The sequence below is a fragment of the Zeus faber genome, assembly GCF_960531495.2.
Source record: "Zeus faber genome assembly, chromosome: 7".
Taxonomy (NCBI): Eukaryota; Metazoa; Chordata; class Actinopteri; order Zeiformes; family Zeidae; genus Zeus; species Zeus faber.
The window spans coordinates 24,886,195-24,900,532 of record NC_137203.1 but is presented as its reverse complement, the minus strand read 5'-3'; the positions used below and the strand labels follow the sequence as shown (position 1 = coordinate 24,900,532).

General features: G+C 46.5%; 2 protein-coding genes across 2 annotated transcripts in view; one reads left to right on the top strand and one right to left on the bottom strand.

The window, feature by feature from the left end:
* rflna (refilin A) overlaps window positions 1–233 on the top strand; it is an 8,765-nt gene extending 8,532 nt beyond the window's left edge. The window contains exon 4 of the mRNA XM_080003316.1: window positions 1–233. This exon is cut by the window's left edge and continues 2,142 nt beyond it. The gene's annotated coding sequence lies outside the window, so the exon portion shown is untranslated.
* Window positions 234–5,060: 4,827 nt separating this feature from the next.
* Window positions 5,061–14,338, bottom strand: part of ncor2 (nuclear receptor corepressor 2) — a gene marked incomplete at its 5' end in the record, with an annotated part of 86,160 nt that continues 76,882 nt past the window's right edge. Inside the window, 15 exons of the mRNA XM_080004680.1 lie at window positions 5,061–6,073; window positions 6,251–6,439; window positions 6,591–6,800; window positions 6,999–7,052; window positions 7,161–7,303; window positions 7,515–7,649; window positions 7,839–8,008; window positions 8,092–8,231; window positions 10,622–11,118; window positions 11,229–11,412; window positions 11,531–11,785; window positions 11,884–12,036; window positions 12,391–12,636; window positions 12,745–12,963; window positions 13,562–13,907. Coding sequence (XP_079860806.1) covers window positions 5,859–6,073; window positions 6,251–6,439; window positions 6,591–6,800; window positions 6,999–7,052; window positions 7,161–7,303; window positions 7,515–7,649; window positions 7,839–8,008; window positions 8,092–8,231; window positions 10,622–11,118; window positions 11,229–11,412; window positions 11,531–11,785; window positions 11,884–12,036; window positions 12,391–12,636; window positions 12,745–12,963; window positions 13,562–13,907 — 3,156 coding nt within the window. The 3' untranslated portion in view covers window positions 5,061–5,858. The remainder of the gene's footprint in view (window positions 6,074–6,250; window positions 6,440–6,590; window positions 6,801–6,998; window positions 7,053–7,160; window positions 7,304–7,514; window positions 7,650–7,838; window positions 8,009–8,091; window positions 8,232–10,621; window positions 11,119–11,228; window positions 11,413–11,530; window positions 11,786–11,883; window positions 12,037–12,390; window positions 12,637–12,744; window positions 12,964–13,561; window positions 13,908–14,338) is intronic.

Here is a 14,338-nt window from a genome sequence, read left to right as displayed (position 1 = left end):
AATGTTTTTGGTGGTGTGTAAAATAATACGTTTGTGTTTCCTAACACTTGATTTTTTTTTCTTTTGTTACTGTAAAGATTTTCTCCTGTTGTATATGTGGCATCGAGGCACTTCATAATTCTTTATATTTTTGTACATTTCAATGTGTCAAAGTATTGTTCTTGTTCTGGTCAAAAGGAAAATAATTTAAAAAAAGATGTATATCCTAACTGAATAAACAAGTAACTCCCAAACGCTGTTTTGTTTTTCTCGTTGCTGTGGATATTTTCGGGGCACATTTCAGCCGTGAGACCAGATTTATCTGGCAGAGGCAGATTTATTAATAACTATTTAATGCGATGGAAAAATATGTATTTTAATTATTATAAATGTATTTTATTCTTTGTATTTATTTTCCTTTAGTTTACATTGAAATGTATACAAAGCAAATGTCACAAATACTTTATTCCTAACCGTCCTGTGCATTTTTCCTAACGAATAATTTTTTAAGAATACTGTATATTTTAGCATTACACAAGGGGTTAAAGCCCTCATTCCCCTGTCTTGACACAGGGCAATCTGATTGGCTAACGGTAGACCTCAGAGACGCTCTGATTGGCTGCATCGTTGTTTGTACTCATCGATTGGAGTCGTGGGCGGTGGCAGCAGCGACCAAGCGCATAGATTGTTCATTGTTTCTTATCAATCTTTTTTTGATAATCATAAACTAAATTAACAATCAATAAGTTACGAGGAAAACAACATGACTCAACGTCAACAGCTTGGATTTGACTCTAGCGCAAATAAGTGCCATAATGATTTGAAAATTTAAAGCCATTTAATTTTATATATATACATTTAAACCATTTTGAAATTATAACATGGAAATATTTTCACTTTTAGATTTCAAAAACGTTTTTTTTCCTATGTTTAAAATTTCAGATCCAAAAAAATTCAAGCTGTAGATATTCGTGAAACTAAACTCAAGTTGAAGGAATTCGGTGTCCCTTGAGAGCTCAAGGGATTGCAATGCAATTTAGGAAAACACATGCAAACAGACGGAACACCAGCAAATGAAGAAAACATCCTCAACATGAGCAGCATTTAGGAAACGCACTGCAAATTGCTGATATATATAAAACTTACTATAACTAACACCATAAGCGTTCCCATAAATAAAATAACGTTTACACTGCAACTTGCATGCTACCTGCATGGACTAGTGAACAGTAAATCATTCCAATCTCATTTTTTCCCCCACATCATGTAACAAAACCAAAATTAATGTCCAATAACAAATTAACATGTAGGCTTTCCCCCCCCCCCACCAAAGTGTCTAAATAAACAAAATGGTATCAAAATGGTAAAGTGATCAGTGAGTGTGGCCTGGGTTCTAATGGTGAACATTGATGTGAAAAGAAAATATAATAAAAGAAAATAGGAAAAAAAAATAAAATAAAAAGAAATAGGAAAACTATTGCTTCATGAAGTATCTCAAATGCTGCTCTGAGAATGATGAATCCGTCGGTTGAGACCGGTTTATCCTGATGCAGTTGGAAGAACAACCCCTGCGCTGTCGGCTCCTGAGGGACTCCAGGCCCAGATCCAGGGCTTCCAAAACGCAGAGCACTTAGAACTCTGTGTCGCGTATGGAGGGTGCTATACACATAAAGGTCATTATAAAAAGAGTAGCTCTGGCGGCATTGGCTGGAGGTGTAGAAAGGATTTGGGTGGGTGCCTGGCAGTCTCCCCACCAAGAAGCACAAATCCTTCATCACCTCCGCCCCTTTCTTCCCCAGCTGAGGCACTGGACAGGATTTAGTGTCTCCAGTAAGCCGCCGTCGGGCCTAAACATCGCTCAAAGACTCACCAAGGCCTCATTTATCAAAGGTAGGTTTAAGCAGCAGTACTTAAAAAGGTGATCCGGCACATTTAAGCAAATATAGAATCGAAGTTCCAAACTAAAAACTGAATGGGAGGAATCGCTCTTCGGTGAAACAGTGCATATAAATCCTGACAGAAATGGGCTGCAACGCCCTTTAACCTTTGTGATCCTTATCTGTTCACTCATCAGTTGTCGCTGTGGTCGGCGTCGTGCAGACTTGCAGCTGAAAAGGCAAAGCCGTGGGAAATGAGGATTTAGAGTTGTGTTGTTCTGCTTTAGTGGATTCTGTCAAGAGCCCATCAGTCACAAGTCACGCGGTGGGTCGTGGGGTTCCAGGTGGAAGGGAGTGGGGGTGGGGTGGAGGACACTAATTGGTGTGAATTACACTCCCAAGGAGCCGGCGACTTGATGTTGTGACATTATCACCTCCTAGGGTGGCGCGTACGCCTTCCGCCATGGTAGCTATATCAGGACACACAATACACAGGCGGCCTGACCATAATGACTGGAATCCTGTAACGTTAAGCCAGTCGGCGGGGTCCTTACAATAGCTGCCTACAATTAAAACCTGCAACCACATGTGTGAAGTAGGCACCCAACTCACATCTGCTTCTAGTTTGGAACTTTAAGCACAATTGTAGCATTCATTTCACAAAAGATCACATTTTTTGTTAGAAAGCACATATTTAGTTATGTCCCGTAAGGCATATTGGAACTGGATTATTTTGCAAGGTGGAGCCACATCCATCGGCCTTGCGGCCACTAGGGAGGCACAAAGGGGTTTGGCGCCCCCTAGTGGCCACTAACGTCAACTACCGTAGGATTGCAAAACAACACAAAGCAAAACAAAAACAGATGAACTTTCTCCAATGGCAATAAGCTTTTTATTTAAACATTAAGGCAGTGTCTTTTTTTGTTTTCATTTTTGCACTGCTATCCACAAAGCTTGCTGGTGGGCATGTAGATTTTAACAGTGTGAATAGTTTTTGTTTTCTGTAAATACCAACCTTGAAGCAAGCCACATAAATATTTACATCTCTTCAGTTCTATATACAATCCTTGCTATTATACAGTGGGTTATAATAAAAAAAAAAATCATTATGCACAATATGGTTTAACAATGTACTGTTCTGTGTCACAGCCAACCTCTGACAGTCCAGAGACGGGCGAGTTCCTCCACTTGTTTAGAAGAATTGTTGATTACAAATTATACCGTTACGATGGATAATGGAGAAAGACTGTGAGAATCAAAGGGGAAAAAAAAACAAAAACTGGACATGGGTGTGATTGTTAAAATTCAGTTAACTCTAATTAAAAAAAAAAAAAAAAAAAAAAAAAAAAAAAAAAAATCCTTTTGTTGAGGGAACACCTGAATATGGCTTTAGTCTCTTTACAGTCACACTGACGACTGAAATCAACATCCTACGGACGCACACGGGAAAAGGCGGGTGAATAAACGATGGCATGGCTGTAGTAATCACCCCCCCCCCGCCCCCTTTGCCCCCGCTGATGATTGTTCCGGCCCGAAACCACGACCGGGCGGATGGTCCCGTCTGCGTATACAGCATTGCGGGGCGTAGTCCACCAGTCGAGGGCAGGGACGGGAGATGGAGCGGACGTAGTCCATAACAGTCATTTTTGTTCATGTTCAACTGGTCTGCCAATGCAACGTTATGAACTGGAGCCAGAGAGAGGTGAGTTCTCTTGCGGCCGTGGACAGTCGAGAGCCATAATTCACATTCCACCTTTAAATCACACGCAGGTTACGGTTTAAAGTGGCCTTTAAAAACAATGAGGCTATGGGGAAAAAAAAACAACAAAAAAAAAAAAAAACCACCTCAATACATGTCAGTATGGTCAGATAAAAGTGTGGCTCTACAGGGTCGGCCACTAGAAAACGCAGGGACACGGTGAAGTATGTTGGTGTTTGCAGTGGGCGCAAACGAAAAACTCTGAGGCAAAGAGAGACAAATGAGTAAAACATAAAAAGCTAAGGCTGTGATTGATTCGAAGGGTAAAGGGGGAGGGGGGCGATCAACACACACACACACGCTAACATTTAGTTCCGTTTTTTTCTTAAAAGCAGGACATTTCATTTTCCTCTTGATTCTCAACTTCCCTGTGTGATGAAGAAAGCGTGGCGTGTGTCGGGGGAGGGCGAAAACAGAAATTGTGCGTCACTTTGTAACTTCAGTAATGTATATTTAAAATAAATGGCACTTAACACTAGAAATATCTCAGAACTGTACAAAAACTGCCTAGGTGGAAAAAAAGAAATGACAAAAAAAAAAAAAAAAAAAAAAAAAAAAAAAAAAAAAAAAAAGACAGTCGCGTCAACACCGACGGCTCTTACTCTGCGATAAAAAGGTCAAAGGTCAGACCATCACAACAAGATCCTTTGACGAGGTTCCGGCGGGGGCGGCCCGTGCTCGCTGCCGCCGCCGACCCACAGGTCTCGGAAAGATGGCTTTGTTTTGAATTCGTCGCCCCCGGGGGGAGTTCGCCCGGAGGCGGCGTTAAGGCCCGTCTCCACCCGCTCAAAGCGGCCGTGTCAGTGTTCACCAAAACGTGATTGTCGCTTGAGTGTGGGGGCACTGAAGAATGCAGGTGACCAAACAGACGTGGGGGAGAGGGAGGTGAAGAGGAAACCTCCACAGTGGGATTTCTATTTGTTTTCCTTTTTTTTTTTTAACTTTAAAGTCTATTTTCACCTGACCCAAAACACAGATTTGTAAAAAAAAATAAAATAAAATTATATATATATATATATATATATATATATATATATATATATACATATATATATAAAAAAAAAATAAAAAATAAAAAAAAAAAGCCATTGTGAAACAGACTGACAACTAAGTGCTTAACATCCAAAAAACATTTGCGACTAACACGGACAGGATCAATATAAAAATAGTGAGAAAGTGTCACTTGTCTCAGTGCGATCCCATCAATCAGACCCCCCCCCCCCCCCCCAATCAGACCCCCATCCCCCCGTTCGCCCCTGTCCAATTAACTACCTCACATACCATGACATCAGCAATAAACAGCTTTTATACCCTGTAAACCAATGACATGACCCTCCCACAGACTTCCCTCCCCAACTAAAATAAACAAAAAACAAAACAAAACAAAGATTGTTGCAGAAGAGAGATGACGACTGACGCCATCAAAAATTTCACCGTCAGGGGAAAAAACAAAAAACAAAAAAAACAAACAAACTGCTCCGTTATCGAACACGGGACTGAACCAACGGGAGAAAAAAAGAAAAGAAGAACCGAGAGGGAGCGGTGGGGATTGTGGGTAGTGGTAGGAGAGGTACCGTTAGTACTGCTGCACTGTACTTGGCGCCCAGGGCCCCCCCTCCTTCGACGGACCATTAAGAAGCACGTCAGAGCAGCGCACCCTCCTGAGAAGGTGAGAGGTCAGAGTGTCCGTGTTGATAAGGCCAGTGGGAGGGGAAAAAAAAGAATAATATAAAGAAATAAACTGTGTAAAGTTAAAAAAAAAAATAATAATAAAAAAAAAAAGTGATTTGTCCTTTAGAGTAGTCCTGGAGTCAGTGCATAACACATAGACGCGTGCGAGCGCACATAGACGCGTGCACACACACACACACACACACACACACACACACACACACACACACACACACACACACACACACACACACACACACACACACACACACACACACACACACACACACACACACACACACACACTGAGCAGCAATGTTCCGGCGGTCTGCCTTGAATCTCAGATGTGTAGAAATGGGAGGGCTGGTCGGACGTCAGGGTCCTCACTCTGCGATAGAGGAAAAAGTTGAGTGGAATGATGCGCGGAGGCGGGCGTGTGCCTCGGTAGGTGTGTCCGTGGTGTGTGAGTGTGTGTGTGTGTGCTCATGGAGAGGGCGTGTCTGTGTCGGCAGCAGTACGGAGGGAGGGGCGGCGGCAGGGCGGGGTGCTGTGCTTCACTGCGAGCGTCTCCGTCACTCGCTGTCGGACAGGGTCTCGTACTGAGAGCAGAGTAGGGGTTTGGGCTCCTCTTCCCAGGGCCGGCCCTGCACTGGCCCCTGGCCCTGCACAGGTCCCTGGCCTTGGCCCGGCCCCTGGGCCCCAGGCTGACCAGAGGAGGGGGAGGGAGCGGACACCATACCACCAGGAAAACGCATGGTCAGCGGGTTACATGGGAAGGGAGTGGAGTCTGGAGGGAGGGAGGAATCAAACACACGTTATTTAAACAAAAAAAAAAAAAAAAAAAAAGATCCTAGGAACACACCCAGGGAGGAAATAGGACAGCCTTCCAAGGACGCCATCATGGCACAGGTCAGCTGGCGTCCACACACACACACACACACCAATGTTTTTGAGACATGTATACCATCTCTACCTGTGGAGGAGGGTCGGTCCTCCCAGACGCGGTTGGTGAGGGGGGTTCGTCTGTTGCAGTCGCCCTCTGAGTGGACCGAGGACACAGAGGACGGTCTCTCGCCGCCTGCCTGGCCCGGACCAGGGGACTTGGCCTTGCGCCCATTGGAGCGCCCGCTGCCCTTGGACGGCTTTCCCCCGCCTGCAAAGACGGTGAGCTCTGGTTAGAGAAGCTTCGGATGCAGCCGTGACCCCACTGTCTCCACGCTTCTCTAAATACGTTAAAACCATGCTTGAGCATGGTTATGTGATCGCAATACCACGACACAGCGGAGGGGGGCGGGGTGTCGCACCTTGCTGTGAGTAAGCGTCTTCACTCCGCCCGTCAGCTGCGGACATGGCGGCAGGTCCGCCGGCGGCCATGGTGTTGAGGGCGTTGGAAGGCGAGCGCTCCTCGGCCTGGTCGTCGTATTTCCCCATTAGGGCCTTCCGTATGATGGCCTCCAGGCCGATGGAGTTACCCGAGGCCTCGGGGGCGGCGTGGCTGCGGATGCTCACAGGACCTGGACGGAGGAGTCGTGGGAGGTAAAGTCGGAAAGGTGGTGGTGCTACAGCCACATTGTGCGATAGCAACAGAGTGCCAAGTATAGCGATGGTCCAATACAGCACCCAAACTCGACCAGATTGTTGCAGAGGACACAGAGGACATTCTCTTTGACCTACCAGGTACACTGATAATTCATAGCGCACACGCAGCTTACCTCCCGTGGTGGACGCTGGCATATTGAAGATCTCGGTGCCGGGCTGACCGGCGTCTGAAAGTGTTGAAGAGGATTACTCGATGAGTCCCAGTTTTTTTTGCCCTTTGCATGTGAGATGATTTATTGACGCCGTGGGAGAGATACCACTGAGATCACACTTACTGAAGTCGCAGTCGCTCCCCACCACTGTCATCTTCTTGATCATTTCCTGCTTCTTGGACTTGACGATGGCCGAGGTGCTCTCGGTCAGCTTGCTGAAGAAGGCCGGGGGCTGCGAGGCGTTGGGAGGCGAACGGGAGGCCATGCTGGGGGAGGGAGGGGAAGAACCAGTGTAAGGGCGTGAAATAAAACTCACTTGATCCCCCACAAACTATGAGCCTAATGAGAGTGATGAGACATGAAAGAACAGTAAAAAAATGACCAAACTTAAAATATATTCCATTTAAATTTCTTGTGTCAATATTCTATTAAATATATATATTTCAATTTTATTGATCCTCGGTGTGTGGATCTTACCCCTGCTCTCCCTGCTCAATGGGGTAGGAGGCTCCACCCGGGGCCTCGGGGTCAGAGTTGGCTCCAGCAGGAGACACTGGTTCAATCCCATCGTTAGACATATTGACAGGCGATGCCTTGGGCTGAGGAGGTGACCTGGAAGAGCACACGAACGCGCACGCAAACGCACACAGACACACAGACACACACACACAAATATACAGGCCTCTGCTTTCTCTGCTCACATTTAAATGTCTCTTCTCTCAGAAGAACAAAATAACTCCAGAGCAGCTGATGGTGTTCCTTTTTGATCAGCTTCAACATTTGGATGCACCGGCTTCCTACCGGTCTCTGTTGCGGTCGCCCACAGGGCCCTCTGGAGTGTACCGCTGGCACACCCCGGACTCCTGTGAGGTGGGCGGCAGCTGAGGGGCGCTGGGCGGACGGGTCAGGTCTAGGACGGGGGAGCTGTGGTAATTCTGCTGCTGCCTGGTGTAGTCCTTCGTTATCACCTCCTGTCAGCCAGAACACACATTTAAATTCCGACAGGGCTCAAAAATTCCTCTATGATTAACTTTCAGATTCTTGATGAGCTTACACTGATGTGCTGAGCCAGCGTGACCACCCTCTGGCTGCCTTTCACACAGGGAGACGGCGGCTGCTGGCCTGGAGACTGCCGCTCCTCGGACGGAGACTGGTACAGACCCAGCTGCTCCATGGGACACAGCTTCTGTTGAGCTGAGAGTTCAAGACATGCCCAGGTAGAGCGCACGCACGCACGCGCACACACACACACACACACACACACACATACACACACACACACACACACACAGACATTAATAGACAGACAGAGACACACACACAAGAGCAGACATCCACAACAGGTACCCAAAAGGAGCAGGACAAAAGAGAGCAAGGTGTTAGTCTTGTGAGGCAATTGAAAACGGAACAATGCAAGAAGTCGAGGGCATGCGGTGGAGAACTAGCATTATTTAGAAATGTCTGTCCATGTGTCGGAACTTTACCCTGTGCATGGCCTTTAAACATTTAATGTGGCGTCTGCACATAAAAGCTCAAAGGCAGTTTGCCACAAAAATGCTCTATTTGACAGCGTTGGACGTGACAAATCTAGTTCAGAGCCTTAGTGAATTATTTATTGTGCACTCTGCTCTGAGGATAGGCTTAAATTTCACAGTTAGCAGACTGAGTAACAAGCCACGCTCTCACAGCTTTCGCGTCGGCGATACAAACGCGTGGAGTTGACAGGCACAGAGAGACACTTTCTGAATGACGTATTGAAGGCCATCTTTGTATATGTGCAGAGTTAGAGCAAAAAAGTCACAAAAGCATTATTTCAGAGACTTATGGAAGAAAAAACAAAACAAAACAAAACAAAAAAAAACTAACTGATGAATAAAAGCCCCTGTACTGGATCCAGTCATCATACATGATATTATTGTGGAACCTTTAATCTTTGGCAGTTACACAAGCAGGCTCTCTCCTTTAATGTATGTTGTCTGCATATATGTTACATATGCACATATGTTTCCTACAAAGCTGCTGCACGACAGCATTCATCTCAGGAGAGGGTGATGCAAGTTTGGCACCTGGGGGAAACATTTACTCACTGTCCTCCCCAGGTGGAGGAGGGAAAAGAGAAGACACCAGAGCAACAACACGCCATCAATTCTTTGTTGTTATTATTATTAACTTGGCACTACTGTATCCTTTTGACCCTGGATCAATTTGAGGTCGAGCTTTTGACTGGACTGCAGCCTTTCTTACAGCTCAGAAAATGCTGACAATTGTACATTGCTGTGCTTATTTTATCACTTTTATCCAGTAGTCTCTGATCGGGGTTTTAAAAAGCAGCTTGCCGTTTACTCTGGAGCATCTCCTCCCACAACACTCACTTGACCTCAGCATGCACTTGCCCTACAGGCATGTCAATGAAGAGGCGCATTCCTAATGATGACAAAACTCTCAAGGGCTTCTGATTGAGGGAGCAATGTGTTGAGCATTGAGCAAAAAAATAAATAAAAAAATTACAGTGAAGCAGTAAAGGGACATGCAGAATTTGGGGCAGGCAAGAAGCTGCAGCACCCCCCTCCCCCTAGATGTCAAAAGAGCTTGGTCTCTTGGGCGTATACTAACCCTCTTCGTGTGGCACCCCCAGGGAAGCTGTCTGCTGGCTGATGAGGCTTTCCAATTGGCTATCATGAGAATAATCCCACTTGTGACTAACACTAATGTCTGTTCTGAGCTACTGTCAGACTGACTCTCTAAAGCGGTCTTATTCGTCACTCCTATAATATGTGGCTAATGTCCGACATGGTCCATCAGAAGGACTCTAATATGCGTCTGTGTTGTTTGTCAGGCTCGGAAGGCATTGGCCACTACCTCAGAATATCTATGCAAATGTCAAGTTATGAGCAAATTGGGCGAATTTAGGGAAAAATACTGAATTGTTGTAAAATATTTCCAACTAAATATAGCCTTGCATCATCATGGGATTTAACAGCTTATTTAAATGCAGCTCACTGATTTGGATATTTCTCCCACAATAAGTGGTTTGTCATTATGAGTTCTGTTCTGTTAACATCTAAAATGTGTGTGTGTGTGTGTGTGTGTGGGGGGGGGGGGGGGGTGCTACCTGGCAATTTTAAGTCCAATCCTTAATAAAAAGAAAATTAAAATAAGCAGCAAAGGATGTCCTAGTTACATGTCCCATCTGCTTAACTACTTTAGAATGACACCTTAAAGGGCACCTTGGATCTTTCTCTTCTTCATGTGAAATTAAGAAATGTGTTGATTATGCGGTCCGAATGAAGGTAAATCTACAGCAGAAATAACTAGGCTCTACTCAAGCACGTCTGCCACAACTTAATTTGGTTTGGTTTTAAAGAGGACACCCTCTGTGTTCTTTAAATCTTTAAAGAAGAAACACTGACAGTTTGAATAAACAGCACAAAAGCAAAATAGTTTAGCATTTAAAAAAAAAAGTTAAAAAATGTAAATGAATTGGGCTGATTTGATAATGCCAACCACCACAGCGTGCAATAGGCCACAGACGGACGGGGGAGGTTCTGGGTGATGAGGGGACCCTGGGATCCAGAGCGTCTTACCATCAGTGGCGCTGCTGGCAACAACCGAGCCCGTCTCTGGCATCCCCGTTTCACAAGAAATTTGACGCATGATAATTGCGTTTATGAAGTTGGCCGCGGTCATGGTGGTCTTACCGAGTGCTCGGAGCTCTTGTTCCTGAATGGACACCGGTTTGTTTTGAGTCTTTTCCCTACTAGGAGTACCGCTTTCTCCACGGCCGGGAGGGTTATCAGACTGGGGGGGGAGCAGGTGTGGGGGCCGACCAGGGGCTGGGGGATAGGCCCCTGGGTACACACACCCTGGACTGGGACTGGAGAGCTTGGGGTCAGATTTACTGGAGGGCCCGAGCTGGTCCTGAAGGTGCTTGGGGAGAACTCCCCTACTTTTGCCTCCATCTCGGCTCAGCTCTTTGGCTCCAGCAGAGTCCATGCCAGGTGGGAAGCCCTCGGGGGGCACTCCTGTCCTCTGGAGGTGGCCGGGGTATCCTGGGTAGCGAGATGACCCTGATGGCATGGACCTGGCAGGGTGGACACAAGGACACGGTGAATAACAAGGGCGATCTACTCTTCACTGCATGCTCATTAGGATCAGGTTCTTCTTAAGACATCACGCCATTCTACAGCCTACCTCAGCACAGAGGAGCCAGAGTGTTCGCCCACAGAGAGAGTCTTGCCACCAGTGTTGTGCAGGACGCTGGGTCTCTGCTGCACACTGTCCTGGGTGCGAGGTGAAACTGGGGAGTGCTGGTGGCCATATGAGTGGGAGGAAGGTCTAACGCTGCTGCTGGTGCCTCCTGAGCTGTGCTCTGTACCTGAGGAGCATGGAACACTCATCTTATACTTGTACACTGTGACCATTGAACACACACACACTCCTGATGTTGATGAATGGAAAAATAAACATGAAGATCAAAAAAAACGGCACCACACCTGGTCTCCAGATGGGGGCGTGTTCCACGTTCCCATGGGATCCTCCCTTCTCTCGTTCTCTGTCCCGATCCCTCTCTCTGTCCCGATCCCTCTCTCTGTCCCTCTCCCTTTCACGTTCCCTTTCGCGGTCTCGCTCTCTGTCTCGCTCTCGGTCTCTCTCGCGGTCTCTCTCTCTGTCTCTCTCACGGTCTCGCTCCCGTTCACGGTCAGCTGACGACGGTGTTCCCTGCATCTTGTTCATATGCGAGGACCCAACTGTACAAGAAAATGTTTAAATGTTAAAATAATAGAATGTTAAAATCCAAAAAATAAGTTTGAAAAAATAAATAACGAGTTTGAAGACCGCATCCTACCAGGTGAGATGGGGGAAGTGGTATAAGGCCTGCCTGGGAAGGCGCTGCTCCCCCCAGGGATGTAGGTGATGCGATCCATTGGGGAGCCAGCTGCCCCTGCTGATGGAGGGCCCAGGACAGGTAAGTGTGGTACCTGAGAAAGATCGATGATGCCTGGGGAGGAGAAGGGAGATGAGGGTGAAAACTACACAGGGAACTGTCAAACAGAACAGGACAGCCTGGTGCAGAGCACAGTGGCTACATCAAATTATTGACATTTATACTTAAAATTGTAGGTATCTGTCTATCTTTTTACTTTTTTATTATCTCTCAATAAAAAAATCTGATTGTGATCTACCTGGTGGTACACATCTTATCTCAGACTTTACATCAAGAGAAATCTGAGAGCAAACCTTCCAATCCGCATTAAGTTAACCACTGGTTTTGTTAAATCTTATTTTAATGATGATACCTCTGAAAAACAATTTAATGGTGTGTGCTACACAGCATGGCTTGCATGAGGCTCACCGCGGGGGGCAGCAGAGTAGGGCATAGGGAGGGGCTGGTCTCTTGGCGAGAGGCCCCTTAGTAGATCCGTGCGCTGGGCAGCCATGGCGGCGGGCCACTGATGCATCTGCTGAGAGGTGATGTAGTCGTTAAGCAGCGTCTGGCGGTTCTCCAAGGCCGCCGTGTCAGGAAAGCCCCGGATCAGGTAAGGGTAGGGGTGAGGGTAGGCTGGGTTAGGGGCCAGGTGGCGAGGCAAGTAGTAGGCCGCTGTGTGAGAGAGGGGGAGAGTTTGCATTCATTATTCACATGGGAGGAGATCGGCAGTACGCTTTAAGATATATTTAAGAGCAGAGGTCGCGGAGCAGAGCGGCCTACCAGGGTCTATCGGGATGCCTCGGGGCAGGGCTGCGGGGTCAAAGGCCAGTGGGATCTGTCCGCGGTACACGTCTGCAGCACCAAGTCCCTGCAGCAGCCGCTCGTAGGAGGCCAGAGACGCCTGCTGCTCCGCCACACTGGGAATGGGCGACTTGGTGGCACTCATCTCCCTCGGGGTTGGCGTGGCCTTGCGCTCCTGAGGCGGGTTCTTACTGGAACCTGGAGAGAAGCATGAAAATCAGACGAAAGGTATACAACACAAAATTTAACTCATCCTACCAAATGGCCCCTAAGGTTTACACTGTCGTGGTTGGTTTTGATTAATCTTATATTATTTAAAAACCGGAACACGTAAAGATTTTATTTGAAATCTTCAAGAGATGTACATTCTTTATGGTAAAGTAGTTATTTACTCATTAACACTAGTGATTCTCAGAGTTAATCATATCAATGATATGCATTTGGCCACGGACCACATTTCATAAGGTTTTGTCTCTGGTACCTCAATTGGAGAAGATTTTTATTAGATGTGACTTAGTTCAAAAGTCCTTACTAGTCTACACTATAGTAACAGCATCAACACATCATTATTGTTCAATCTCTTAATTGTACCAATGTTTTTTTAAATTAAATAATGGTGAGGTTTAACTATAAAAAAAATTCTAGGGAACTCCTCAAACCACTTGAAGGACCCCACATTGAGAATATCTGACTTAAATTTGACTTATATCAGCCTAAATAAGCCTTAAATAAGCATAATTGTCCCCTTTACTTTGCCCTTGGTAGCAAGTTAACAAAACCTTTGTGTGGAACCCACCATCATGCTGTCGTTGGCTTGCCTCCCTGGATAGGGGAGAGCCCCGGTGAGAGGGTCCGGGGTAAGGGGCCCTCAGCGCACCCTTGTCATCATAACCTACAGGGCTGTGGTGCGGCTTGCTGCCCTGCTCGGGCCCCAGAGTGAGTGGAGAGGAGCGAGCCATGGAACTGGCCGTGCTGACCACGGCGCTGGGTCGGTTTTTAGGGCTCTCCTCGTAGCGGCCCCTCTCAGCACGCATCTCTATGTGGGATGGCATTCCATGGTACGACCGTGGTGAACTGGCTATAATGGAACGTACGTCGTGTCGTTTTCCAGACACAGACGCCTCTTGCTTCATGGGTGTGCCCTGAAAGAAAGGTGTCAAGAGTCAATATTGCTCAGTATCCATATCGGTATCACTGATGCTCAGTATAAGTTAGGATGCAATTCTGCACTGATAGAAGTAAAGGCCGGGCACCCTCTTTTTTATCAATTCCACCTTAAAACTTCCAGTTAATGACTGAAACGTGTGAAGGCAATGGCACTTATACATTTTTGAATGTAATTGACAAATACAAATACCTTTATGCTTGCCAGTTATGCACTGCACGACTTCCAAAGTCGTCATATCGCTGTAGTGTTCACGCTACACAACTTTCTGTCTTCACTCACGGGAGCATGCTATGATTTGGCTCTGATCTGGGGCTTTGCTAGGCGATCTCCAAAAAGCTGTCGGCTAGTGCAAAATCAGGCTAAAATCATGTTGTCTGTACTCTGCATTATTCAAGCCGGGAAAGG